Raw genomic sequence first — 27760 nt, forward strand, 5'->3', positions numbered from 1 at the left:
CTTCCTCCCCTTCCATCCTCACACCAGCTCAAAGTAAACTGCAGTCTTCACAGAGTTTTTGGGAAAGCGAGGAGAGGAAGAGAGCACAGGGGAGACAGAAGAGTATAGGGTGCAAGGGGAAAGGCCAGATGGGTTTTTCTCACACCTCTCGCCCCTAAGCCCTGGCTGGATCCATATGGGAACACAGAGACCTCTCCCAATCTGAATTTAAATGGAAGCTGCAGCGAGCGCAGGAAGCAGCTCGGGATGCACTGAGTGAGGAAAAAGAGACCCAGCCCTCCCCTCGCTGCTGCAGCATTAAACAGCACTGGTGCTTCTTTCAGCTGTTGAAGGATACTTTTACGAAAACAAATAAAGAGGAAGTGAAAGTCAGTACCTCTGACGTGTATCTACTAAAGTGAAAAGGAAGGCTGACAGTGGCGAGGTGTCTCTACCCCCTGCCACTTACTGTTTTCAGACAGGTGTGACAGTCCCAAGGCGATGCCAAGGGCAGGGGTTAAGGAATGGCTCCACCGGAGCACATCACCTCCGTGCGCGGCGCTTCATGGTGGTGACCCTGTCCAGAACACCACGGTACCTCCAGGAGTCAGCGGCGCTCAGCGGAGATCACCTGCCCGTCCCCTGCCAGACGATAAGCGTGGCCGGCTGACAGAATGGGGATGCCGGCAGGCAGCTCCCACCTTCTGCCGGCCACTACACCACCTGCCTGGCCTTGTCTTTATCTAACAGCGCAGCAACAGGTTCTCATGGGAACATCCTTTTTGTCTGGTAACAGAAATTATGAACAGAGTTGTTTTCTTTCAAGAAAATTCTTTAAGGGCTCAAAAGACCAAAATGTCACATAATCTTTCCACAGACAGGATGCCACCCTGACAGCAGTGCTACACAGCTCGGTTCCCAGCACCTGAAGGGATGCGAAATTACCTGTACCTACCCTTTTTCCTAAGAGTGTTGGCTCCAATAAATGGCATTTTAAGTTATAACTTTACAGAGTGCCATTCTTACCAGGGTCATAACAAACCAGCAGCTCCAGGTGCAAAACAATGCCACGGATGTGACGCTGAGCACCATTATATTCGGCATGCCACACTCCTGCCACAAGCTTTTGTCTTCTTATTCTATGCCGCAGTTTTAATACAGTAATTGGAGCAGCTGCTCCAAAGGTAATCTTCCTCCTAACAGAATCTGCCTTCAAATACAGGATGCAAACATTGCTAGTAACTGATTAAAGCTTATGATTATGTCAAGTATATGAACCAAACTGCTGAGATAATTTCTCATTTTTCTATTCATTACTACTTTGTCTTTTCACTAAACAGTTAGCTGCATTAAAAGAAAAAATAAAAAACATTAAAAATCTCTGTGCAACCCCTGGTAGCACCAAGGGCTGCCCCTTTATCTTCTGGGTTAAAACTCCAAGGCAGGAAAAAACAACTTTTGGATCAGCTACAGAATTTTCTAAGAATACTTCTCTTTTTCAGCAGAAGTACTGCCTAACAATGAGTACAAATTATTCACAAGATCTGGTGTTTTTCAAATGAATGCCTAAGTCAGACATGTCTGTGTTTCAGAGCTTAAATAAGCAGCTTGACTTCTGAAATTCAGAGCCCTCATCAGCTCCATTTGTAACACAAGTTGCTGAACACTTCTCAAAATCAGGTTTCCTACTGAATCATTAAAACATAGACACAAGAACCTGAACAAACCACCGCTACTGAAAAAATGTTCCATGTCTAAACGGGTATCACAGTATCACTGGGAATAAAGATAGTACATACACTACCACAAAATTTTTATATGGTACGTTTTTTAAATTCAGCATCAAGCATACTGAAGGTTAATGAATATCACATGCATATGCTTACATACCTTAAAAAGAAAAAAATTACTTTTCTTTTGAGGTATCATGTTTGTGGCTTTTTGGTACACACATATTCTCGGTCCAAGGTAAAAAACAGTTATTGGCTTCACAGTCAATACCAAAAAGGAGCCACTGTCTGTGAGGGTGAATGGGGTAGGTAGTCTGAAAAATACTTTCCCTGGAGAAATAAAACTATTTAAAAATAAAACTTGTCCTAAAAAAAAGTTTTTAATTATTTTTCATTTTGTCTGCTGCAATCTATTACCACCTTATTTGACATGTGTGATAAATGACTCAACCCCAAATAGGATTGCAATTAAAGTTTACAATTTATTAAACGAATAAAGGCAAGCAAACAGCGCTGGGTGCGCCGGGAGTCTCTGCTCCACCAAGACGCACACCGTACAGTTCTTGTTTTCGGTTTATATTTCTCTTGCTGCTACATATTCATAGGAAAGGTTGGTCTTTGTAAATGAATTAGGTGTCATCCCCCCCCCATATGTGACGTGTAGCATGATTTGGGTGGAGAGACGAGTGCTATAGTCATATATGTTTAGCATGACCTCTATAATCTTCATTAGCATATGCAGGGGTGTGAGTTGTAATATGCATTTCACAGGTAATGAAGCAAAGGTCAGTTATCGGACACGAAGCCTTTTCGAAGAACAAAGGACCTCTCACATTCCTGTTATTTTACTGTCTTTGCTGACCATAAGCAGGGCTATCCTGCCTCCACAGGGCCCCCTCCTTATCTGCACCCTGTGTTAGCCGGGCGAGTCTCCACTCCCCCGGGTCGCACAAGAGATAGCAAGGGCAGTCTTAACAGCTCTTTGTGCACAGGAATCCCACCTCATTATCCAAACTCCACATTATCCACCCCGTGACTATAGTCACTCGGATCGAAATCCAAATCACACTCGCATAAAATCGCTTTTGGGGGTATCCCTCACATTAGACTTCGTTTGCTTAATACTATGCGGTTAGCAACAAAACCAGTTTTGGAATATTTGTCAGGCAACCCTTGCAAGATACAAGAACTATATACATTAACCACTCTGTGTTTCTTAGGCTTATGGGAACTATATACATTAACCACTCTGTGTCTCTTAGGCTTATGGTTAACAAGGGTATGTAGGACAGAAAGTCACATTTCATCATGCGGCCCTAGCATTGTTCCATATCGACACGAATCAGATGAACACATTTCACAACATGTAATGTCATCTTAAAAGAATGTGTAAAAACTCCATGATACTTCATATTTATTTGCAACATTCACCTGATACTCTTAAGTATCTGATCACTCATCAGTGAAAACCAAAAAACCTATGACCCCAAACTCTACATTCTGATATATTATTACCATATTCATTAATTAGTATCATAATACCATAGAGTGCAAACAAGAAAACGTATCAAAAACATATATACTTTAAGTGGTTACTATGCTTAGGTAGCTATCCACTAGATAGAAACAGGAAACAACATTATTTAGATAGACAAGAGCTTCAGCAACTCCAGCACACAACTTACCTCGCTTCCATTTGCAATTAATTTTGCATAATGTATCAGATAACATTTTAGGTTTAAAAAAAAAAGGTGTGGGTTGTTTGTTTTTGTTTTTCTAAACAGACTGTTGAAGTCATAAATAAAATGGGGAAGAGAGAATAAGTCATTCACCACAGAACATCACTTCAGCAACAGTGGTAACGCCCTGAAAACTAGCTGAAGAACCCGTGCACATTTGGGTGGAAAAATGTTCATGCAAGCAAAAGCAGAGCTCCTTCAAAACCCAAGATTCTGAAATTCTGAGGAACAAAAGAACATTATAACTGGTGGTACAATAAAGCCACATGAAATTCATGATGCTTAAATAACTCTGAAATGGGGGAAAAAAAAAATAAATAGACGACTGCTATCTAGTGGAAGTATCTACAAGAGATTGAACTGTTTCTCTGATATTTTTAGTTCAGGTCTTCCTTACAAGCCAAAGCCTTTTTCCTAAAGCTTTGTAATGACTGTTCACAAAGGAATAAATTAGGGAGATTAATCTAACTCTGTAGTTGTTCAGCTCTGACCTAAAAATGCAATGGTTTTGAATTTATTGAGATGAAATGTACAGCCTTCAGAACAAATCCTCCTAGGTCACTGGATGAAAAACATCTTAATCTCTGTACCTTCTGTTTCTCAAAATATAGTAGCTTTGGCCTGTCCCTGCTTATCACTCTTCCATATTTTTAGAATTCTCACTTAAAGGTACTCCAAGTCAAAACCAAAAAGGTTAGCTTTTCGGAGGCTATCTACCATCATATTTCCAAGTGAAACTCCTCTTCAAAATTAGGTTCTGTACTTTTTTTCTATAAAAATTGCAGCATGGAATTGTTTGTTGTTCTTCAATGTTTTCCATACCAAATGCTTGAAGTTCCCCCCCAATCCTATAAAAAACTTCAGACCAAAATTAAGTTTGGCTCTGTCTGCTGCACTGTTACCAGAAATAAAAGTTGTTACCAAGAATAGAATGATCTTTTTCTACCATTAAAATTGAATAGTAACAACCAACGTAAGGGGTTCTTCTTCAGGCCGAATTTTGGCTGCCAAGGATGCAGAACTGCCGCTAGAGAAATCTGCGGGCAGATGGAGATCTCCCTGAACGCATTCTCTCCTCCAGCTTTGGCTCCCCTGACAAGCACGCCACCAGACAGCCTGAAATAGGACCTCAGCTCTACTGCGACCGATTCACAGGCAAGGAAGGAGACCCATGAGAGGGCTTCTTGCACCCACAATGGAACAAAAAGTTGCAGAAAAAGGAGCCATGTTTGTCTGAGCCTAAGCATGTACACTTCTACAACCGGTAACACCAGAGGAAGGAATTTGCTCCAGCATCTGAAGTGAAAATAGACATGTCCAGAACATCTGACACAGCTACACAAGGAGCAGGTTTTGGGGCAGGCAAAAGATGCCTGAACATGTCACCCCAGAGAAGAGGCACATCAAGCTGCTCAGTGCTGCTCTAGCGTTTTCAGAACGGTGCAAAGCAGCACAAACACCACAAAAACCTGTATCTGGGCTGCTGGGTTAAGTAGTGGACACTTTATCGGGATATAAAAGGGTCATGAAAGGCTAGGAATAGTACATAATCCCACAGATGAAAAGAAAGTCGCCTCTCTCCAAGTTTCTCCAGGAGGAGCAAGAACTTGACTCTAAAAATAAATCAGTGGCAATTCAGAAGTCTTTTACAGTTTGCCAGTCAGCAGCTGGCTTGTCGCATATTGCTGGGGAGGGGCAGTATGTAGGGTTTTTGGGGGTTTTTTTCTCCTAGTTTCCACTGCTAAATCGTATTAAAACAGAGATAAATACAAATGTTACAAATACTGTCTGTTATATGCAAGCAACTGAAATTGCCATAAGGCTGTTAATCATGACACAGGTAAGAGAGGCAATCTGATAGTATAAACAAGGAGGCAGCAATATGTTTCTCCAATAAAATACAATACAAAAAAAAAGCCTCATCCAAATGCGTAGCTCTCCATATAGAAGTGGAGGAAAAAAAGAAAAGATTTATTGCAAACATCGACCTTTTACAAACACCAAGCTGAACCACATTAAAATAACAACTTAAACAGGCTGCCTTCAGCAAAATACTTCAGAAAAGAAAACTACTCATCCATGATAGAACAAGCTTCATTTGATGGCAAAGATTAAATTGTACAGGATTTGTTACTTGAATTGTCTACTTTTAGATGATGTGCACACACAGGAAAAAATATTTAACCATCCAGGTATCACATCCTAATCAAATATGTGAGAACGGTTATCAAGAATTACCTACATTTACATGGCAAATAGACAAATTAGTCCTCACTTTTCATTACATTATTATAAAAGTGGTAAGGACAACATTGACAGTTGGATGTGTTTATATAATTTTTTTTCTTGTTGAATGAAGATATGTTGAGTAAATGAATTGGACAAATCTCTAGCATTAACACAGGAATAAACACACATGGAAAAACCTATTATTAAGTAGGTGATAGCTTTACTATTAATTGGCTATGCATGCATCTGTGGTCACATGGATGCACCAATTCCTAACAGAGCACTTCAGTGATGTCATAAATTAAATTAAAATGTATTCCCATTTTTTTAACATACAAAAATTAACATACAAAAGAAACAAATATTATTTCACCTGTTTTGTAAACTGGTATTGAAATGGTAAGACAGCTATTTCCTGCAACCAAGCTTTTCCTTCAGTTCAAACCCTATTTTCTTTCCTGCAGGCTACTAAAAATTTCAGTATCATCTTGGACAAAAAGGTGAACCAAGTTCTCTTCCTTATGCCATTTCTTGCTTAATTTCACATTAAGCATTCTTTATGGAGGAAAAAAAAAGGAACCAAAATGCCCAAAACAACAACCCTGCCCCCCAAAAAACCAGCAACAATTAAACAAGTATTAGCATCTACATTCTTAGATCCTAGGTGATAGATCCATGTTACTCATGTGTCTTCTACTACCACTCCATCTTTTACTTTTTTTCCTTTACAGTAGCACACCTTTAACAATAAGCACATTCTAGAAAAGAATCTAGCTTGTCAGGAGGCAGGAGATGAGAATTTCAACATTTTCTGTACAGGAAGGTAATGAACCAAGGTCTCCCAACTCCTAGGTGACAGGTTTTACCTCTTACAACATGATGGGCTGGGAGGCAGACACAACCACATTCTTGTCCATCACAGGATGTAAAAGACAGCTTCTCCAAGTTTTTTGTAGGGATCCCAATCTCACCACTGGGCAGTGCCTAACAGACTAGCAAAACAAGCTCTTCAGGGCACTTAGACACAGACCCACTTTGGTTTTAGGCCCCCCGTTCCAATAGAAACTTTGCAGGGGGCTGCTCAGGCTGCAGTACTTCCAGAGGAGCACAAAGCAGACTCACCTGCCTCTGGAGAGCTCTGAAGTCAAACAGCTACGTTTAATGGGTTTGAATGCCTACTACAAAGGGACTCCTCAGCAATTCCTGACAGGTAGAACTAAATGCCTCACCTTTCTACCTGTATCCCTAGAGCATGACTTAATTATACCAAACCCAGATCAAATCCTGAGCAGGTATAAACTGATCCTCTGCCTGGCGTATCACAGAAGTACACCCATTAATACCAGCTGGGGATCTAACCTTATACAAAAATTAATTCCAAGTAATAGAAGTAGTCTACACTAAGAATAGTAATTAATGTAATCAGGTCAGGCATAGAAAGGAGTTCTTCAACCCACAGTGAATAAGCAGAAGCCACTTAAAATTCGAAACAATTAAAATGCTAATTAGCTTTTCTTCAATTGCCTGCTAAAATGATATTGCTCCATTTCATCTGTGTTTCTTCTCTGCCTAGATCAACACACGAGGAAGGAAAAAAAGAAAAAAGCATACAGACAGAACTCAATGTAAATCAAGTCTGTCTGCAGCTGCAGACCAGGAGGAGATTACCTGCAGTAAATCTCCATGTGCACAGCAGCATCACAGGACAGGACCACTCTAAAAGAGGAAGACCACAATTTCCATGTCTCAGTCTAGGACCATCAGAGGCTGAATGTTTCACTCTCAATGCAACTTTTTACTTCTACAGGGGAAAGAATAAAAGGGGGGGTGTGTGTGGAAATATGAATCACGTATATTAAGCAAGTATTATCTTAAATATAAGCATAAATTTAAACCACTCACCATACTTTCATTCAGATAACCCACACGTGAAGTAATAAAGCTCAGAAAGTAAAGCTAATGAAGATAAATCCCACACAATGCAAACAAAACTTAAGCAGCATGGGTGGGGAAGAGGGGCAAGGAAAGAGAATCGCTGACACTGAACAACAGAATATGAGCGCTCAAGGGTGAGAGGGTTCCCAGATTATCAAAGCCATGCAAACTCTCAGGTGGAAAGGCTCTAGAATAATCCTGTGTATTACCTGCACACAGGTACTGTCAAGCTGCTGCTAGATCACAGGGGAGAAAAAGGCTTTGTTTTTTCACTTTTACAAATAAGTCATAGTATTTTATGCATAAAAATATTGAACCTCACTTTAAACCTTGCAAGTTCTCCTTTGTCCAAAAATACACGTGATAAACTACATCAACTCCTTTGTTTTAGCAGAACATTGACTACACAACAAACAATGATATTAAAAACGTCAGAAAAACATTTTGTGTTTGCACACAAAAACAAAGACTACAGTTATTCAGAAGTGGTATGATATTGAATACGGTGCACGCAACACTACAGACTACAAAAATACATCCTGTCAGGATTGGGTCAGAAATGTGATCCCGAATTTTACTCTTTTTTTTTTTGCTATTTTACGAGTCTGAAATAGGCCAAAACAGGTGAGAAAAGGTGGATGAAAGATTGCAGATACCAAGTTTCTGAAAGTCTTTTGTAGGACAGGGTCATTTCAAATTCCTGACACAAAGCTGACGTTGCCTAAGCAAAATCTCTGGGTGAGGGAGGCAGTGTAAACCAAGTGTGACCTGTGTATCTCATACACCTCTGCAAGCACTTAGGCTTTTGTCATACTGCAGCGTTAGAGATTCTGGGATTTGATGTTACCGATGTTTGTAACAATTCTTTCTCTTCATGCCACAAGTCCATATGAAATATTCTCAGCCGAACCAAACAAAAAATTTATACTGCTATTTATCAAATAATATCCTTGACAGCCTTTTGGCTCAAGGTCGTGTCTTACAACGTACCACTGAAGGAATTTCATGAGACACTTACATAGCCAAACTTGGAAGAACTGGTATCCAACACTAACATTGAGACCCTCAGCATCCCTGGTCAAATGCCACCTAAAGGTAGGAGCACGTGAAGTCTGCATTTTCATTTCCTCCAGCAAAGCCTTCCAGATATCAAGGTTTCAGATACTCCACACCACAGAGCTGTTCTGAACCCCATCCATTGTCCGAACCGTCTCGGTACTTTCACAGAAAGCATCTTCCCATCTAGGCAGCCTGGGCAAAGCCATAAGGCAGAAATGCCTGGGGTATGCCTACCCTTCAGGACATCAGAGAAAACGAACAGAAGGAGATAACATATTCATTTTAAACACAATATCCCATTGTAGAACAATCTTAACAATGTAACTGAGACAAGTTCAAATGCATCTTGTTCTGCTTAATTTGGAGCTGGAATTTAATAATGTCAGCTACCACCCACCTAAATGCCCTATCAGACAGGTCATCTGGGATCACTCTCGATCTCTCTCAAGGGATGTTTTCTTCCCGTGCATTACATCAAGCGATTTCGTGACCACTAAGTGAAACAGGTTCATTTTCCAGCAGCTCAAGTCGATTAACTCACCCTGCTGGCACAAAACAGATCCTACAGAAGGCATCCAGAACCTGCAGGCAGATGGGAAAATGTAATGAAGGAGTACATCCCAAGCCCAGTGACAGATCCAGCACTCTGCTGGTTGAAGCTCCCTTTTACATGGTCCGGTTTTGAAAAACAAACACCTCGGGGAGAAAAGCCAGCTTTCATTCAAATTAAAATACAGTTTTCCTTACTGTTTCAAAAAGTTCATCCTTATCTTAGCAGTACCTTTCCCTTCCTGAAGGGAAGTCTGGCGTACTTTCCATGTATCATATTTCACTGACAAGGAAAGAAATTAATCACAGTTTTACATAAGATATCACATATGTCAGTTTCTAAGTAGCTTCCTTAGAAACAGCAATTACTGAACAGAGTAGCTGAATGGTGTTTATTCTTCTGCTTTTAAATGTCTCACTGTCCTCCTCTGCTGTTTGCTTGTGACTGCTATCACATTTTACCAGATTACATCTCACCTTAAACTTCTGTGAACAAACCTTCTCATTTCCCTATATATTTGTGCCTTACCATTCTTAGGTAATAACACAAAAATTTATTATTTCAGTCTGAAGGTTAAAATAAAAATTTGGTGCACTTCTGATGAAAGCTTTTTAATTGGAGTTATTGATCTGCTAAGAAACTAAAATACCAATTATCAGAAAATTTCTCTCCCCTAAATGCAACGGTAGGAAAATCCATGACTAGTTATTCTTGTCAGAACAGGTGCATTATGACCATTCAAATCATATACTTCAGGAAGCACAAAGATTTTTCCCAAACCACAGCTCAACGTCATATTCACAAGCACAGCACATTAATCTCATGCTGCCATTACTAGGTCATTCAGCAAGTGTATTTCATGTTTTGAAAGTAATTGTACTGGAAAGCTCCTCCGTGGGCAGGAAAGCTGCTTGACTAGGAGAGTAGCTTATTCCGAGGCCAGTTTATTACATGTCTAATTTTTTTCTCTTGGCATTTTAAGGAGATGGAGGACTCTCAGAGGCTCTCATTGAAAAGTATCAGAAAATATTTAAGAAAAATACTACTACATCAGCACAGATCAACATGCATGTCTTTTTAAACTGACATCAATACAAAAATGATAAATACAAGAGTCTTGTGAAGTCAACCTCTGAAACAGAAATATTTTACATATAAAGACAAGCAGAACAGATTAATCATAATACAATCATTTCCAATTCCCCAAAAAAAATTCTTGCCCCTGTTGGTATAAAGTACTATAAAAGCCAAACCTACAAAAGCAGGGAAAGCTGTCGGGATTGAGAGAGGGCGGGAAGAGAGGTACGGCTGATTTTCTGCCTGTTTTTTAACATTTACCAATTATAACAGACATTGCATCTGGGCACCGATGACTGAGGTGATGCAAAATTTATTTCTGGGTTATTAGGAGAGTAGTCTAACTGGCCACCCTTTACAGTAACTATGGCTGCACTGCAGAAAACGATGTTAGACATCTGCCATAAAGAAGCACAAAAGATTTCCCTTCCTGCTTATTGTTATAATGGCTAGTCCAGTAATAATCTTGTCTTTCACATTTTGTAATCACTTCATCTAGACACTGCTCATGAACTGATGCATGACTGCCACATGGGAAAAAACTGAAGTGTGTAACTTTACTCAATTATTTTTTTGGAGCCACAGTGTCCTTTTGAAAAAAGACCCACCACTTTAATGTATTTTAGGCCTCAAGGCATTTTTTCCATTATAGGCAATCAAGCAGCACAAATAAAATGCAAGTGTTACTTACAGCAGGTTGGCCCTTTCTGATGTTAAATGAATAAACAACTAACTAACTAACTAAATAATGCTAGTTTGTTCTTCTCCCATGGGTTACAACTGTAGATTCCCAAACAGGGGAAATGGCATTGGTTTTCTGTTTGTCTAAGCAAACTACAACACAGTGGATTGAGACTCGCAACTCAGTTGACATTTAGCTCTATTTAGGAAAGCAATTCCTCTGACAGGCTAAGAGGACAACTTTATTAAAATGCTTCTTTTTCTGATGAACAAATACAGTGAACACCAGAAGCCCCTAATCTTGCTGAACAACTGGAACGGAGCTATTTTGAGTGTTACTATCATCAGTGCTTTTGCAATTTTTCCCACTTTTTAAAAATCAAATTTAAAATAGGAATAGAATAGGAACAGAATAGTTCAGTGGGAAGGGACCTACAATGATCATCTAGTCCAATTGCCTGACCACTTCAGGGCTGACCAAAAGTTAAAGTTAAAAGCTAAAGCATACTATTAAAGACCAAAAGTTAAAGCATGTTATTAAGGGCATTATCCAAATGCCTCAAACACTGACAGGCTTGGGGCATCGACTGCCTCTCCAGGAAGCCTGTTCCAGCATTTGACCACCCTCTCAGTAAAGAAAAGCTTCCTAATGTCAAGTCTGAGCCTCCCCTGATGCAGGTTTGAACCATTTCCCCATGTCCTGTCACTGGATAACAGGGAATTTTTGAAAATTTGAAGATAAACTGTGAAATACAACTACAGGTTCCCACCTATGCAGTACAACGAAGACAAAAATGATGATTTCCATTAAATTATATGATGTAACAAATAATTCACATCCAATAACCTGGACAATGAGCAAAACATTGACCAGAATAACTATACCTGGCTAATGAGAATTAAGTAGCAATCCTGGATTTTGTGAAAATTTATACTCTACCCCTGCAATAACTATTGCTTCTTTTAAACAAACATCACCAGGTGACAAGGACTGTACATGACATAAGCATATATAGCACAGGACACGTTAAATATTTCATACACTTTTCACAAGATAGGTAAGCTTTTCCCCAAATATCAAATACTTCAGATAGAATACAATATATAAAACTTCAAGTTTTTGTATGTACTGGTCACAAATAACCCACTTTTCAACAAGATTTGTTAAAAAAAAAAACATTTTCAAATTGCTGCCTTCTCAAATCTCAATCTTCACTTTTAGTACTGAAAACAAGAATAACATCAAACAGTTTTACCCTGTAAGTCTCTAATACCTCCATCTTATGCCCAACAACAAAGATTTCAGCAACATGGTAATAAACCTTTCCATATTTTAAAAATAAATTCATGGGTTGTAGTTCTGCCCCACTCCTAACAAATTCAGTCAATAAAAGATGTCAATCCTTTTTTCTGCCAAACCTCAAAGTGCTGAAATATTGACTTCATCATGCACTATATATAGCTGAAAACCACTCTGTTCCCCGATGAATTCAGGAAAACCAAATGATGACTACCTCAGCCAGGATGCCCTAGAAAGTGGGAATGAAAGAAAACCTCTCCTGTGTCCTTTCCCAAGTGCCTTCCGAAGGACAACATGACCGCAGATTCTGGGCAGTGAAAGGGAACAGACCAGTAGCTTCTAAAGGCTGTACCCAAATAATGTGACAGCGACACACTAGTGCAACCCTTCTGCAATCTGGCATCACTATGCCATCTGCCATCACACCCTTGTGCTGCAGAAGTCTGCACTGTTTTAATAATTGAGACCTACAGATCTGCCTTACCAAGCAACTAAACTGCAGCGCACATATGGAAACCCGTAACCTGTAACACTAACCGCTAATAAGAGTGTTACATAAATAAGACAGAAAGACTGAAGAGCTACTGATGCTTTTAAGTACTGCAACATCATTGCAATACTATTAAGATGACAACAAAATCTGAAATAAATGGTCCAGAATGGGCCCATTATAAAACAGGATTAAACACTGATGATGACAACAGCTGGGGCAGTGAAGGACCCCCATTCCATCCGGAACATTGACTTAAGAGACAAGGAAACAAGTTCCCAGAAAAGCTGCCGGAATTCACTAGGTAAATCTCTTGGGACTTTATTGTGCTCCTGCTATTGGCACATAAACCATTAGTACAGAAATTATGGCACCGATGAAGACGCATGGCAATGAGAGAGTGAGGCAGAATGGACTTCTGTCTAATACAAAAGTTTCTGCCCATTTGCCCTGTGTCTTCCCCTCCACTTCAGCTACTTCCCTCCCGCTTCCATGCATGCATGCACACACGTGCACACTCACATGCACACTGTCGTCACCTAACTCTGAAACCAATTCAAACCTGTTTTGCCAGAACAGATTTCCCAGCACCAGCTGACAGCAGTCTTACAGACCAAAGCACCTGCCCATGACTGGCCATCTCCCCTTGCATCCCAAGAATGATATTTATAATCCCCTTTTACTACCCCATCTCTTCTTCCCTCCACGGCTCTCATTGCCTATCTCAACAGCAATAAAAGCAACACACATTACATCAACCATATCAGAATAAATCAACAGAATGAAGTCATTCTTCTTTGCTAAAAAAAGGACTGAGACAGAGCAAGCAACTGACTGATATCCTTTTCCTTAGAAAGGGACTTGCAGAGATTTTGAGTAGCTTTTTCTTGCATAACTACTCCATTTCAAAATGCTTTGTGCATTGTCTGGGACCCATTTCTCCTGGATGTCATGGACCTCTCCCAACAGTAACTCTCAAAACTTTGGTATGGATTCTCTAGTGCATTTGTCAAGGAAACAAGTATGTCAAGATCTCTGTGCCTAGCAAGACAACAACCCATACTTAATTCCAGTTAAGCGATGTCAACACCTTTTCTTCTTTTGCATCACTTACTACACTAGAAGTGAACAAAATACACTACTGTGCGCCCCATCTTGCCTGCACATCACGGGTATCTCTCTCCCCCTTGCCCTCCTCACCCCTCCACTCACATACAACTGAATCCTTAGGTTTCTGGACACATCCAAGAGCCCCACAAAATACCCAGAGCTAGCTCTGGGAAGAGACATCACAGCAGGGAAAAAGCGCTACAGGCACGTGGCTAAAAGGCCCTGGTATCTCCTCTTGGTGAGTGCCGGACAACTGCGCCTGTACTGCTCCCAAACACCTACTGTCTGATGTAAGGACGAATAAAAGTTCTTCCTTCTCTTCTAGATATTTTCAATCACTTGTAAAAACAGGAATATTCTTACGTACTAAGCAGCTGCTCCTCCTTCTATAACCAGAGCAACTGACACCAGGATTTTGACAAAAGTTGTTGTTGGAGTACAGATCATGTAATACAGTAACTGGCCAATAAACCCAGTGCTGGTGTTTCTTTTCTAAATAATAAAGTGTACCACCACCTCAGTTGTGTCATTTGTGATCACCATTATAGCAAAAAAAAAGAAGTATAAGCAGAAACAAGCAGGAATAATTGTAAAGCATACTTTTTTATGCTTTTACTTTGTTTTCGTTAGTAAATGGTTTATCTGCAGTATGGCAGGCCTTCAATGCCAAGATATGCATAGTTAAAAACACCAGCTAGAATGATCAAGTAAATTCAATATTAGCCTGCGATTCTGCAACTGGCAGAGGCTTCTGGCAATACATGACTAACTACAGCCTGTATTATTCAAAACGTTGCTACAAATAGGCCTCAAGTTAACGTTTGTCTGGAAGAACAGCACAACAGGACACCGGCAGAAAGAGCAGAAAACTGTACGGCTGCGGTTAATATTTGGCTTCTAAACATTTGAATTATTTAACAAGGCTTGAGATACATGCTGTCCTTTGACACACCACCTTTGGGGAGCACAGGGGAACCTTGAATGTCCTTGAAAAGCTCCGTTTGTGTGTATTTGTCATTTTAGAGACAATTTTTTCTAGCACTTTATACTCACAGGGAAGGAACAGAATTTTCTCAAAATTCCCACGTTTTAAGGAAAATTAGAAAGCAAAAGAAGCAAGAATTTGGAATCAAAATAAGGCAGCACTTAGTATGTTGACATAATGCTAAAAAGGGTCTACTGAGAAAAGCAGAAAGAGGTATAATTCATGATACTACAAACATACCTTTTTCTATCACGTCAGAATTTTTAGGATGATTCCTATTTCATTTTTCTAGTCTTGGTTAACATAAGGAGGTACCTGCAAACAGGGAAGTTGCTCAGTTCTTCTGCATTAGGCGACTAAGAAACACTACATCTCTAAGAGATCCATGAAAAACTGAAATCCCAGATTAGATGACCAATACACTTAAACTTTCTAAAGCTGAGGAACCCATTTTCAGCATACCAAAACAAACCTAAGTCTTACACCTAACATATCATCTGGAATCCTATACGCAACATGCTATATGTGCAAATACTGCTATAGCATCACACCCAGTGTGTCCTCCCCACACAGAACCACATAGCCATCCACCATATGTTTCTAGTCTGAAAGCCAGGCAATCAAAGCACCTGACTGCTCTACCAGGAAAAAAAACAAAACACAAAAACAAACCCCCAAACCCTCCCACACCAAACTGTGTAGGCACAAGTTTAAAAGGAAAATCTCTTCATTCTGCAGATTGTTTCAGAAATGCAGATCTCCAACACATCAAGATGATTAGACTATTTCTACTGTGACTCCACACTAACTCACAGAAAACACTGTAACATAAATCTTAACATGTAAATTGCATGAGAAGATTAACTGTTACCCTGAATATTGAACTACATTTATTAACTGAATCTTAAGATATAAATAGTATAAATATGATAAAGATTAAAATTCCCAATTCTTGTAATTCAAAGAGGGATTTTCATGCATCACACAGGGTTACATTATGAATACGCATCTATTCCTCCACATTTCCTGGACTCCAGCTGATTCCCACATGGTATTATTGCTATTTCCATAAAAATGTAGTAGAAAACCAAACTGCAAAAGCCAGTTCTTGTGGCATAAAACCATTTTCGTATTAATACTATACTGACTACAGTAATGCAGAACATCAAAACACCCATCTAATGTCAATAACGTTCAAAATTTAAAAATGGAGTTATTAAAACTCTAACAGAATATAAAAAGTCCGTGCCAAAGAGGGCAATAAGCCTTTAACTGTAAGAGTAAGGATGCCCTTAAAATGAAAGGTGGAAGCTCAATTTCTTACCTTCAATTAACAGAGTTCAATAATTCTTCCTACTTTTCATCAAGCCCCCTAGAACTTCAGACTCCCGCTCTGCTGTGCATGAAGTTCCATTTGATAATCATTCCTCACCCAGCAAATACAACAGTAGGAAGTCAGCATTTGCTTTTTCCTGCTGGAAAGAGTTTTGTCCCCTCTCTTCAAGAATTTGGAGCCATTTGCCAGATAGAATCACCTGGATTTTTTGAGCCAACACTTAAATCAATAGGTAGAATTTTCTAGCTTTGGGGATAAAAAAAGGATCTAAGAGTTCCTGGAAGGTAGTTACATTTTCTGGACAGAGCATAGGGGCTTCGCCACAACTGAAAACCAAGTCCTGTCCGAACTGGACAAGAATTAGTTTCTGGGAAAGGTCTCAACTTCTTTACCATGCATTGGGTCTGCCATCATATAGAGAGCCAGCACAGAGAGAAACCACATTTTAGCCAGTGACCTCTGCCGTGTGCTTTGTTCTAGGCTCCAGAATTGGGTAGAAAAGGCTTGGAAAGAGAACTTGGCCCACAGTTACCAACAAAAGCTTTAGCTATTGTTCTTCTCTTGTAATTACATGAACTGCAGCATAAGCCACCTTAACCAAACACAGGCAACAGAAAAGTGCCTGCATTCTTGCCCCTCTGGCACTACACAGAAGATTTTGGTATTTGTCTAAAACTTAACTCCATAAAATATTTATCATTAGCTACAGGGCAGTCTAGCCGCTGATTTAATAATGCACATCAGAAGCAGCAAACAAGTGTCTCACCAGTACGTGCATCTCTTACATGAGAGATACGAAACAGAACTGCTCACACAAGGTGAGAAACCAATAAGAATATTCGTTAACTGCAAGGTACTAAATGGCTTAATTGGATATAATACACAAAGAATCTGTGAGGCACGTTAATTTTATCCTGTTCCATCAAATCTTTGCAAGCCTTCAGAGGATTGTTGATCTTTGCCTAACGTGATCTCCTGATCAGAAGTGCAGCAGAGACTGTAAGCTGAAGGCCGCCAGATCAAACACATCAAAACCAAATGGCATCCTACCCATAGCACGCCTGGCGTTCAGACTAAAGCCAACTCCCTTATGTAAATAGCACTCAGCCTTCCTCCAAAAAAACATCTGATCTGCCTGATATCACATTTCATGACTCATTCTTGAATATGATTTTCTTGAGAAACAGTTGCAGAACTTCCCCAGAATAGGAGGGAGGGAGGAGAGCAAAAGCTTGAACACTGCAGCATTTCAAAAACTGTTTCGATACTGAGTTTTATAGAACATCTTAACAATACCAGTGGTTACAAGAGTGGTTAAACAATTGACTAAATTGGCTTTGCTCTTCTGGAAAGAAATTTACTTCTCCCTCCCCTTTCAAATGAGCAGAGGGAAGCTAGAGAAAAATTACAAGGCTATAAAGAATTAGATTTACACATATTTGAGCAAAGTTTGAAATACAGCATTTCATTCAGAAGCATGCACTGTTGTTGCCTCTGGATTTTTTGCAGCAACTTGTGATCTTAGTATGAAGGAGGAAATACAGAGGTGGGAAAAATAGGAAGGGTTTGAGCTAAAAAATTATTTTAAGAATATCTAAAAAAATGAACAGCCAAGAATGACAGAGAATACAGGCTGAAGGAAGGAATAAATTCTGCTCACAGAGGTTCACACTTCCCAATATCAAAATGAAGAGACAGTTCAGAGAAAGTGTTGCAGATACTTTAACATTTTGACAGCTCAACAAAATCTGTCCCAGTGAATTAAGTTCCCTTCCTACTGACACCAAAAGCTCTAGATGTGTTTCTGCTGCGCGATTACCTGGCCTCAACATTGTCCAACATTCATGGCGTACATTCGGCTGTGGAAAGACACATTATCAGAATAGCATGTCTGTAATTCAAGCCAGATTTTTGCTCTGCTACATTTTGGGGGGGCAGGCGCAGCACAAAGCAACAGTCCTGGAGACATGAACTATTTATCTACATAAGATCAGTAAGAAAATAACATTTATTTCAGTAGAGTTGGGGGGAAGTGGCAGAAGAAGGGTAAGTTGATCAAAATCCCTCTGATAAGAGGCGGTTAAAATATCAGTCATCTATTGCAGAGTTTCTCTGCTTAGAGGGAAACAAAAAACATCCAGCCTTGCAATTGCATAATCCCAAAGAATAATAAAGTCAAGAATTCCATCTTTTACCCCCATCTTGGGACCATCAAATGCACTATGCCTGACAGGACTTGCATTGTGTTTAGAGCTCCCAGAGAAAACAACCTGTCAAGATGCTCTTTTAACCTGCGTCTTCAGATCAGAAAAACTTCACTGGGGACACAAAACATTGGTACAGGATCTTTCTGGGGTAGTGTTTACACATCATCTCCGACTTCCCTGTAGTGTTAGCCTGTATCTTCTGGGATATAGACATGGCTCCACAAGGAAAAATTCATTAATTGATCAAGAATTCAGCATCCATTGCTTGGTACCTAGTTACAGCACCTGCTACCCAACTTAGCAGCTAAAGGCTTTCCCTGCTGAAGTGGGAACATGCAAAACACGAACACCACACCATACCCAGCAACAGCCAAAAGTTTTATTTTAAGCATCAGCGATGCTACATCTCAAATGCATCAGAGCAAGAACTGGGTTTAATAGGAAAAAGTATGCTCTAAACATAAGCCCTCATTTGTAAGGATAAAATGCTAAGTAATTACCAGACTCCTATCAGTGCTAATGACTAGAAACTCCTATGACCATCCGCAGAAGAATTTGATGACAGAGCAGCACAAATACATTGCCAAATCATTACTCCCTTAGGGAAGCCTTAACACAAACGTTAAGCATGTTTAGTCTTTTTTTAAAAAACAAGTTGAAAAATCACATTGCTCTAGAAGCAATAGGACTTAACGGACAATAATCTGAAAGTATTGAGGCACTGCCCAAACATGGTATGGTGTATATGGTATGGTATAGCACTACTGTCTCTCCCATTTTCTCGCTGAGATGCAAACCTAAAGCCAACTATATGAACCAACAAGGCTACAAGTATCTCATGGCCCTTCCCCTGACATGCTCTACTGATGGGCCATAGCTAAATTACAAGTCAAGTTACTGGATTTTCCAGGTGGGATTTGTCCACCTGGAAAATGAGCTAATTTTTCTGGAGGAAGAACGTCATATGCTTTGTTAATGACTTACTGCTGAATCTCTTCTCAGACAAATGCAAAATTATGTCAACTCCACAAGCCACAGAAAAGCAGAAACAAGCCAGAGGTGGATGTATTGCTCCAGAGACAAAAATTATCTATTTACCTTACAGCACGGTCATCCTGTAGTGGCAGACGTAGCCTACAAAAGAAATACTAATGGAAATACTAAAAAGAACACCATAAAGGCAAGACCTTTCAACATTACTTTGCTACATATCTTTCAGCGCGGTGTTAAATACTACCCCTCAAGAAAATCTTTATTCTGTATTGCACTGTTCCGTGTTAATCACTGCTAAAGGCTCTGTTTGGAATAAGCAAAGGAATCTATTTTAGGGCTTTTATATACACTTAATCACCTCCAGTCACTTATTAGTTAATTCCTTCTCTTTAGGGAAGGAATTAAGCACTTGCGAACTTTTAAGATTTTGAAAATACAACTCTTATTTGGTCAATAATCTGCAGCTATGGATTTTATTTCATCAAATGACTACATGGGAAAGCATATCAGCAACATCCAAGCAGAGCACAAAGGAGGTGTCCTTATTAATTACCTGATGTGCTGAGACATAATCTTCCTCTTCACCAAAAAATCACTCACATGGAACATGAGTAACAAGGTGGCTTTACTGACAAATATCCCAGTATTGCAGCAGCTTTATCCTCAGGTCCCACTTCTCACATGCAGAGCACAAAACTTTCAAAACTAGGTTTTCCGACAGTGATGGTTGATCATAGCTCCAAGTATTTGAAATGGGAAACCTCTGGCTTGGTGGCAAGCTATGAATCAGCTATCCCACAAGACTTCAATACTTAGAAGTCCAGAGGGATCGTTTTTCTGTGTGCTTGCTATGGTTTGTCATCAGTTCACCATTACAGAAATACACGGACCATACACTGCTACATCCCTGAGCAGAACACAAAGTCTACATAAAATGAAACTCCGTACTGAACTAAAGGTGATCTAATCTGTAGTTTTGATAAATTAAGTCCACCACAGATGAAGTTTGGGGGGATTGTGTCTTTTTTTACAAGGGAAGAGGAAAAAATTTCTTTTTAAAACTTAAGGCTTCAGGGCTTACATTATAGTTACCTTCTTAAAATTCCCTAGAAGATAACACCTTTGTTATCTGAGATCTCGGATCAATAGTAAGATTAGAAAGGAAAAGCCAAATTCAGTCTTCAGATCAATACAGAGTTCTCAGTCGCCTTGCCAAAGACCAGGAATTCATCCAAGAGGAAAAAAAAAAAGATGACACTTGGGTTTATTAATATGTTAGCATCACATCACAAGATAAAACAGTTCAATTAGAACTACCTACAGGGCAGGATGCTGAATGACACACTGGCAGTTTTGAAACTGTTTTAGTGATATTTTTTTAAAATGCTAAAAAGTACTTCTCTTTGCAACAGTATAGTAACTGCTGATGAGTCTTGTTGGTAAGCCTAATAATGTTCTGCATCCAACATTTTAACAAGAGGGAAAAAACATCTTTCACCATTTCTTGGGAAAAAGTTTAATGCTAGAACCACGTTTAGGCGTTTGTCTCTTTACATTTAAAAAGTTCACAGTTCAGTGTGTTATGAAATACGCACATGAAGTACACCGAGTAACAGAGTTTTGACACAGCTAGAATCCCTACATTGAAAGTTAATCACTTTACAGCAGCGTCATTCGGTAGAAAATAAGCAGGTTTTTGTTCCTTCAGTGCAAGGACTGTTGCAATTCCGATCCACCAACCATCTATTATTCTCAATACAATTATTTTGCTATGAACACCTTTATATATGAGCAGTGAAGGCAGGGGCCAAAAAAAAGAGAAAGTAAATCTTAAATGAGGTCATGAATAAACAGTAGATCACCAGCTGCTACTAGTTCACTTTAAAATATTTAAGTATTTCACACAAGGATAAATGCGAACTGGCCAATTTTGAAAAATTATGCAGCTCACTTTGAAAACTCTGGAGAGATTTTTTTTTTTAGTTAATTAAGCAGAGGTTATTCAGGATATAATTAAATACAATTCTGCTGTGCCATCTCTTGATTTTCATGCCAGTAATATACACAGACTGTGTTTACATACTGTAAGTTGACAGACCGGTCTGAGGGTGACAGAGCGTAAGAAACAGACCAATGCATCGCAAGCTGCTGAAAGATAAACCTTTTATCAGAAATTAATACAATGATGTAACAGGGCAATACAGGACACCCCTTGATAAAATCAGATGTATAATTAAACACTTGGAGAAACAAACAGCCTTCAGAGACTGCAACAGCTTTCTTAAAAAGAAATGAACGTTAGCAACAGCTTTTTACTCCTGCTTCTATTGCTATGTAATTTCTGTTAACAAGCTCCAGGCTCTTCTGACCCAGCCTAAACATTTACTCATCTACTTATTCCCTATGTGTCACTGGCCAGATCCCCAAAAGCAAGCTTTCTCCTGTCGTCTAAGATTTTGCCCTCTTATTCTCAGAACACTGTTGCCCTCAAATCATGCTCCAAATACCTGTGCAAACTCGCACTCTCCAACTCTTTGCTTTGCATTGGCATTGCCTCAGGAAAAGGTAATCCTTGACAGTCAAAAGTGTTTGATTTTTCTCACCACCTTCACCTTTCCCAGGGCAGTTTCTTAGAAATCTGAAGTAGTGATTAAGATTCTCTTGGGTGACATTATCTATGCAGCTTTTCACTGACATTTTCTGCCTTTTCTGGTGTCTTTATTTTGTTCTTTTGCCTTCACTGGCTGGATCAATTACTGAAACGTGACCTGTGGCATACGCCAATTAGAACAACCAAGCCAAATTTTTCCCTTGTGTAACTTCACTGACTCCAGTGGCTCTAAGCCAGATACAGATTTATTCCGGTATAGGCAGAAAAACGTGCACGGTATGCCAGTCATGTTTTTGTTGGCTCTGCATCCCCCTTCACACCAAATTCAAAAGTGTCCTCTCTTCTCTTCAGGCTTCCTTGCAGCTCTGCCTCTGCTCCTATTTCATCACTACTCTTCCCTTTCTCCTTCCCAGACATCTCAGTACAACACCATGCTCCTTGCCCTCAAAGTGCAACCTCTCTTCATACGACCCAGCTCACGAAACTCCCCTTTTTCTGCAGACCCCTCTCATGCGCCACACAGCTCACTCTCTTACACCAACTTCATTGAGAAATACTTACACGTTAGTGAGAGAATGGGAGAAACCCTGTATCTGGACACCTATCTCCAGTTTTTCTCATTGTCTAGCTCTCTCTTGCATTACGCTGTGTTACATAATCTAGACCACTGTTACCCAATGTCCGACCCTGAAGACCCACAAATGTAGGTCTGAAGGATGCCTTATTAATTAAGCAAATAGTTCTGTGTGCAGCAAAACTAATGAAGCTTCATCTCCTACGGCTATGCATCTAGAGGTTGAGCGGCAGCCCTAGCCTTCCCCCGCCTCGTTCCCCTGCAGTAACCCTAGAGCCCTCCCACGTCTCCGATTTACAGAATCACAGAATCATTAAGGTTGGAAAAGACCTATAAGATCATCAAGTCCAACCATTACCCCCGTAACCACAGAACTGGAGACAGACGGGGGGGGGGAAGCGGTTAAGAAATGGCCCGCTCTTTCAACTTAATGGATCAACCTGTGACATACTTTAAAAAAAGGCACAAAGTTTGTTGCTCCCCTATCATTATCTTGCAAGAAGACCCAGCGGGGACGCGTGCCCACCAGAGCTCTCACTGCGGCAGCCAGACTGCAGCCTGGACACCCCTTCAGACAGGAACCCTCTCCCTAAGCGCTCTTCATGTCCACTGTTGATTCAAGATGACATATGCCCACACCCATGTGCTCTGATAAAGACGATGAAACACTTGTAGGTCCTTTACGATTGCAAATCTTGAGAAACAGCGATATTTCCTCCCCCCTGGCTTTCACTACGTGGTTATGACAAACTGCAAGTGGTGTAAAGCCTTCCAAGCAAAGCTACATCTCACAGCCAGGAGAAAGGCCATGCTGGCACAGCCACTGCTGGGTAAACCCAAGCTGCCGCTGGCAAATTATAAGGGGTAAGTGGAAGAACCCTTGCTGCGCTGCCTTGGGGCATGGTAGCACGCTCAGCCACTGGAGCAGCAGAACCCCTGGCGGGCTGTTGTCATCTCCTGCCCATGAAACACTCTGAGAGCCTTCCGTCACCCTCGGCTGGCTCCCTCAAGGATGCAGCAGGTGTCCTGCAGCCCTCAGCTACATGAAGGTGACTGGATGCCACGTCTAGGGTTAGGAAAGGTTTGGCCAAGCAAACGTGCCATATAGCCTTTGGAAGCTGGAAGAACGATGATGTTTAATTTCACATGCGTTTATTTCTTTGTCCTAATAAACCATATTCACACTTTGGCTACCCTTTCAAAGGAACCCAAGTCTTCTGCCAACAAATATATCAGTTATGATGCCCTTCTCTCCCCAAAACTACTCAAGGACAGCTTTGAGAAGTATTCAGTCTTCAGGGGAGAACCAGATCAGTATTTAGTATTCACGTGTAAGGGTTATTCTTTGCATTAGACCCCACTCTTAAGTGTGCACCTTTACTTGAACCAAGACACTAACCCTATTCACTGCAACAGAAGCTTTATTCAGTGCTGAGAAAACTAGGCCTCCGCCAGGTTGTCCCTGTCCAATGAAATATTGCTATACCGCATTAAAATGTGTTCAAATTAGCTCAATTAAAATTCGTTCAAATTATTTTTAAATGGTTTGACTATGCCAAAACGTACATTCCAAGATTAAATCCAGACAGAGTAGTGCAACTTACATTGCAAGTCCTCCCATCCACCACACTGACTTGTGCTTCTTTTCACTGATGACACCTGTATTATTTCAGCTTAAAAGCACAAGAAATTTGACTTCCCGTGGGATTTTTTTTTTCCCCACCATCCCCCTTAAAATATCTAGTAAGTCTTTTTTGTGTACAGATCTGCTAAAGAATTCAACATGCTTGATCTGAAAGAGGCAGCAGCATTTGCTTGCCTCTGTATTTCAATCAAATCTTAAAAGACATCTTAAAGCAAGTTGTAATTCTAGTATTGTTTTACTTTTAGATAATCTCATTTCTGTGATTCCGCGAGTTACTAGAATTTTTTTTTGATCTTTGGACATGTAAGGCTGCTGGGCAATAAAAATCCAGACACCTCTGAAAATCTGTGCTGCTGTAAGTAGAACTTGGATTTGAAAAATGCAAGTTATTCCAAACTCATGTTACCAGACTTCTCATCCCAAATCCTCAGAGGTGTGTAAATGCCACGACTGAAGTTAGGCAGGGACCTTACTGACCTGGGGGTACAGCAAGTAAGTGTGCAAGACTTGACTCCTGAAATACACTGAATTGGAAACCCCAGCTGCCCACAGTGGAAGTTACTTGCTCTGTAACAGACCGCTGAAGAGTACCAGACACAACTGAGGACAGTCCAACAGCGCTTTGTAGTCCAAGTCTCATTTCCCCAACTATTCCATAGCTCAGCGAAGCTGCGGAATTAAATCAGATTTAATAATCTGAGTGAGATTACACCTCTAGAGATGCGAAGAGCAGAAAACGTGCTGATGATGGACTAGCAGAACAGCTGTTTCAAATCATCCCTCCAAAACAAACATCATGATGAGTAGCTCTGCAAACTCCACCAGCACGCAAGGGACGTAACAAGCTTTACGTAATATCAAAAATAGCAGGTCTGGCATGCAGGCACAGTCCAAGTTAATACTAGAAACTGCTCGGAGGAATTGGCCATAATCCCGCTAATTAAAGACAAGTGTTAGAAAACTTGGGTACCGCTTTGTTTTGATTAGCAGTATTCCTTCCAAATGTTATGACTGTACCTTGTTCACAAGAGGAGTAATGCCCTCACAACTGAATAACAATTGACATGTTTTGTAAATAAATGTGCTGTTTCTTTGCTGAACACAACAGCAGAACAGCACTGAAAAAAAAACCCACCCACATTTTTATATTTATTAATTGCTAGATGTAACTCTCTTTAAAACAGAGGAATATCCTGTAGTCTGGAACAACCATACTTAAAATGTGCAATACATTTTTGTGAGCCAGGGGTGGGGGGAGAAAGGGACTGACTACTGAAGGGAAATGTCTGCTTTGTAAACACCTGTCAAAATAATCCCACCTCAAGAAGCAACGACCCAAAACATGATTTATACAAGGGGTAACCACAGTAGCTTCCAGCCAGTACGGTTCTTATCACCACAACAACCCCGTGGGACTCAGACATAAAGTTAGACCTCAGTCCCGCGTTCGTAAAGATGAGGGCTGAGCGCTCCAGAGGGACGTGGAAGTCCCGCTGATTTGAAGGGATGCTTGCAAGTCGTCGCAGAACCACTACCGCTCTTCGCTAGACCACAACCACAGATTCTGTAGCCCTAGCAAAAGCCAAGTATATTCATACAGCTTTTCTTTTTGACGCCAAACAGCCAGAGCGTGCCTTTTACTTCAGTTCTCATTTCTCCCTAATTATGACAGAAGACAATATATATTAATACGTATTAGTCAAAAAGTGGATGACTGCTTAGAATTACACAAACTCCAGAATGACTCATATGTTTTGCACTTTTCTCGCAGGAAATTTATTCCACGATTCGGCAGCCCCTCTCAACACCAGCTTCACCACTTAATTTCAAAGCTGGCAGTCGGAAGAGCTATGGCTTTGTACCCCGCCTTCCCACAGCTACGAGGGCAGAAGGACTGTTTCATCAGCCTGAACCGACGGACGCCTCTGTCGGTGCCCGGTATGTTCTGCCAATTGGTTATCTACTGTCTATTACATTCGTACTAGTGTTCGTTGTTCGGGTGTCCCGCAGAAATTAAATGGAGTAGTAATTCAAATTTGGATATCCAGGCAAGGAAAAGCGGAGGTTACCGGACTTGATGACCTTACAGGTCTTTTCCAACCGTAGCCATTCTGTGACAAGCCGTGCTGGAAGCGTCAAGGACCGAAGCCGGCAGCGAGGGGCTCTCACAGAGAGGCACGGTGGCTCTGGGGAAAGGTGCGAGGGAACCCGCGCTGCGGGCAGGAGCCCCCAGCTCCGACTCCGGCCGTCGGGACCCCCTTTCCCTGTATGGTTTACACAGGGAAGGTCTGAGGGAGGTCGCTCCTGCTCCGCGGGACGCGCACCCCCCGCAGCGCAGCGCGCCCGCCGCTCGGCGCCGACACGGCCCCGCGACACCGCCGGTCCCGACGGCCGCCGCGGCCCCGCGGGGCGCCGAGCCGAGCCCCGCGGCGGGGGAAGGCGTGCCGGGGCACCGCCGCAGGCCGGCCCCGGGGCGGTTCTCCCCTGAGGCGAAGGGCGCTTCGCACCGGCGGGCGGCGCGCCCGCCCCGGCCGCCTTCCCGCCTCGCCGCCTGTCCCCTCACCTCCCCTCCCTTCCCCAGCGGCCGCCCTCCCGCCTCGCCTCGCCTGCCCTCCGCGGGGACCACCCTCCCGCCTCGCCTCGCCTCGCCCCCCCCCCGGCACCGCCCGCTCGCCCGCCGAGGGCCGCCGGCGCTGCCCGCTAGCGCAACCCGGCGGGGGGCGGCGGGGGCCGACACTCACCGCGCCGCCGTCGCCGTCCTCCGCCCGCTGCTCCTTCCTCCTGCCGGCGGTGGGCGAGCCCTGCAGCAGCTGCTCCAGGCAGGCGGTGCTGGGCAGCGAGGAGCTCTTCTGGTGGGACAGGTGCGCCCCGGGCCGCCGCCCCTCCTTCCCGCCCTTGGGCCCCTCATCCCCGGCGGCGGGCTCCTCGCGGCGGGCGGGCGGCGGCCCCTTGCCCTGGGGGAGCAGGTGCTCCCGCAGGCGGCGCAGGGCGGAGCCGGACTCGCCGCCCGGCTCCAGCGGCTCGGCGGCCGAGCAGCAGAGGTTGGGCTGGGAGGAGGAGAAGACGCGGTCCAGCACTTGCCTCCGCCGCCTGAAGCCGCCCCAGCGGGCGCCGGGCGGCAGGTCGCCCTTGCCGCTGGCCGCCGGCGGCGGGGCGGGGGGCTCCGCAGTGCGGCGCTCGGCCGCCGCCCGCCCGCCGCCGCTCCGGCCCTTGCCCCCCAGCTGCAGGTTCTTCCACAGCCGCGCCTGGAAGGACACCGCCGGCTCGGGCTCGCCGGGCTTCTCCCCCGCGGCCGCCCGGGGCTCCTTGCCCGGCTCCATCCTCCTCCTGCTGCTGCGGCGGCGGCGGCGGCTGCGGGAGCAACAGCAGCAGAGCCCGCCGGAGCCCGGCGCCTTCACTCCCGCGCGGGGCGGGCCGGAGCGGCGTCCGCCGCCGGGGACGAGCGCGGGGCTCCGCCGCGCCGCCCCCCGCTCGGCGCGGCGCGGCACGGCCGGGGGAGCCCGGGGCTGGCGGCGGGGCCGGAGCCGCGC

At 42.4% G+C, this 27760-nt stretch overlaps 1 protein-coding gene across 1 annotated transcript in view; it reads right to left on the reverse strand.

The window, feature by feature from the left end:
• MCTP1 (multiple C2 and transmembrane domain containing 1) overlaps window positions 1–27550 on the reverse strand; it is a 281602-nt gene extending 254052 nt beyond the window's left edge. The window contains exon 1 of the mRNA XM_059833339.1: window positions 26972–27550. Within this exon, the coding sequence (XP_059689322.1) occupies window positions 26972–27550 (579 nt within the window). The remainder of the gene's footprint in view (window positions 1–26971) is intronic.
• Between the last annotated feature and the right edge of the window lie 210 nt (window positions 27551–27760).

Source organism: Gavia stellata, chromosome Z (assembly GCF_030936135.1).
Source record: "Gavia stellata isolate bGavSte3 chromosome Z, bGavSte3.hap2, whole genome shotgun sequence".
Classification (NCBI taxonomy): domain Eukaryota; kingdom Metazoa; phylum Chordata; class Aves; order Gaviiformes; family Gaviidae; genus Gavia; species Gavia stellata.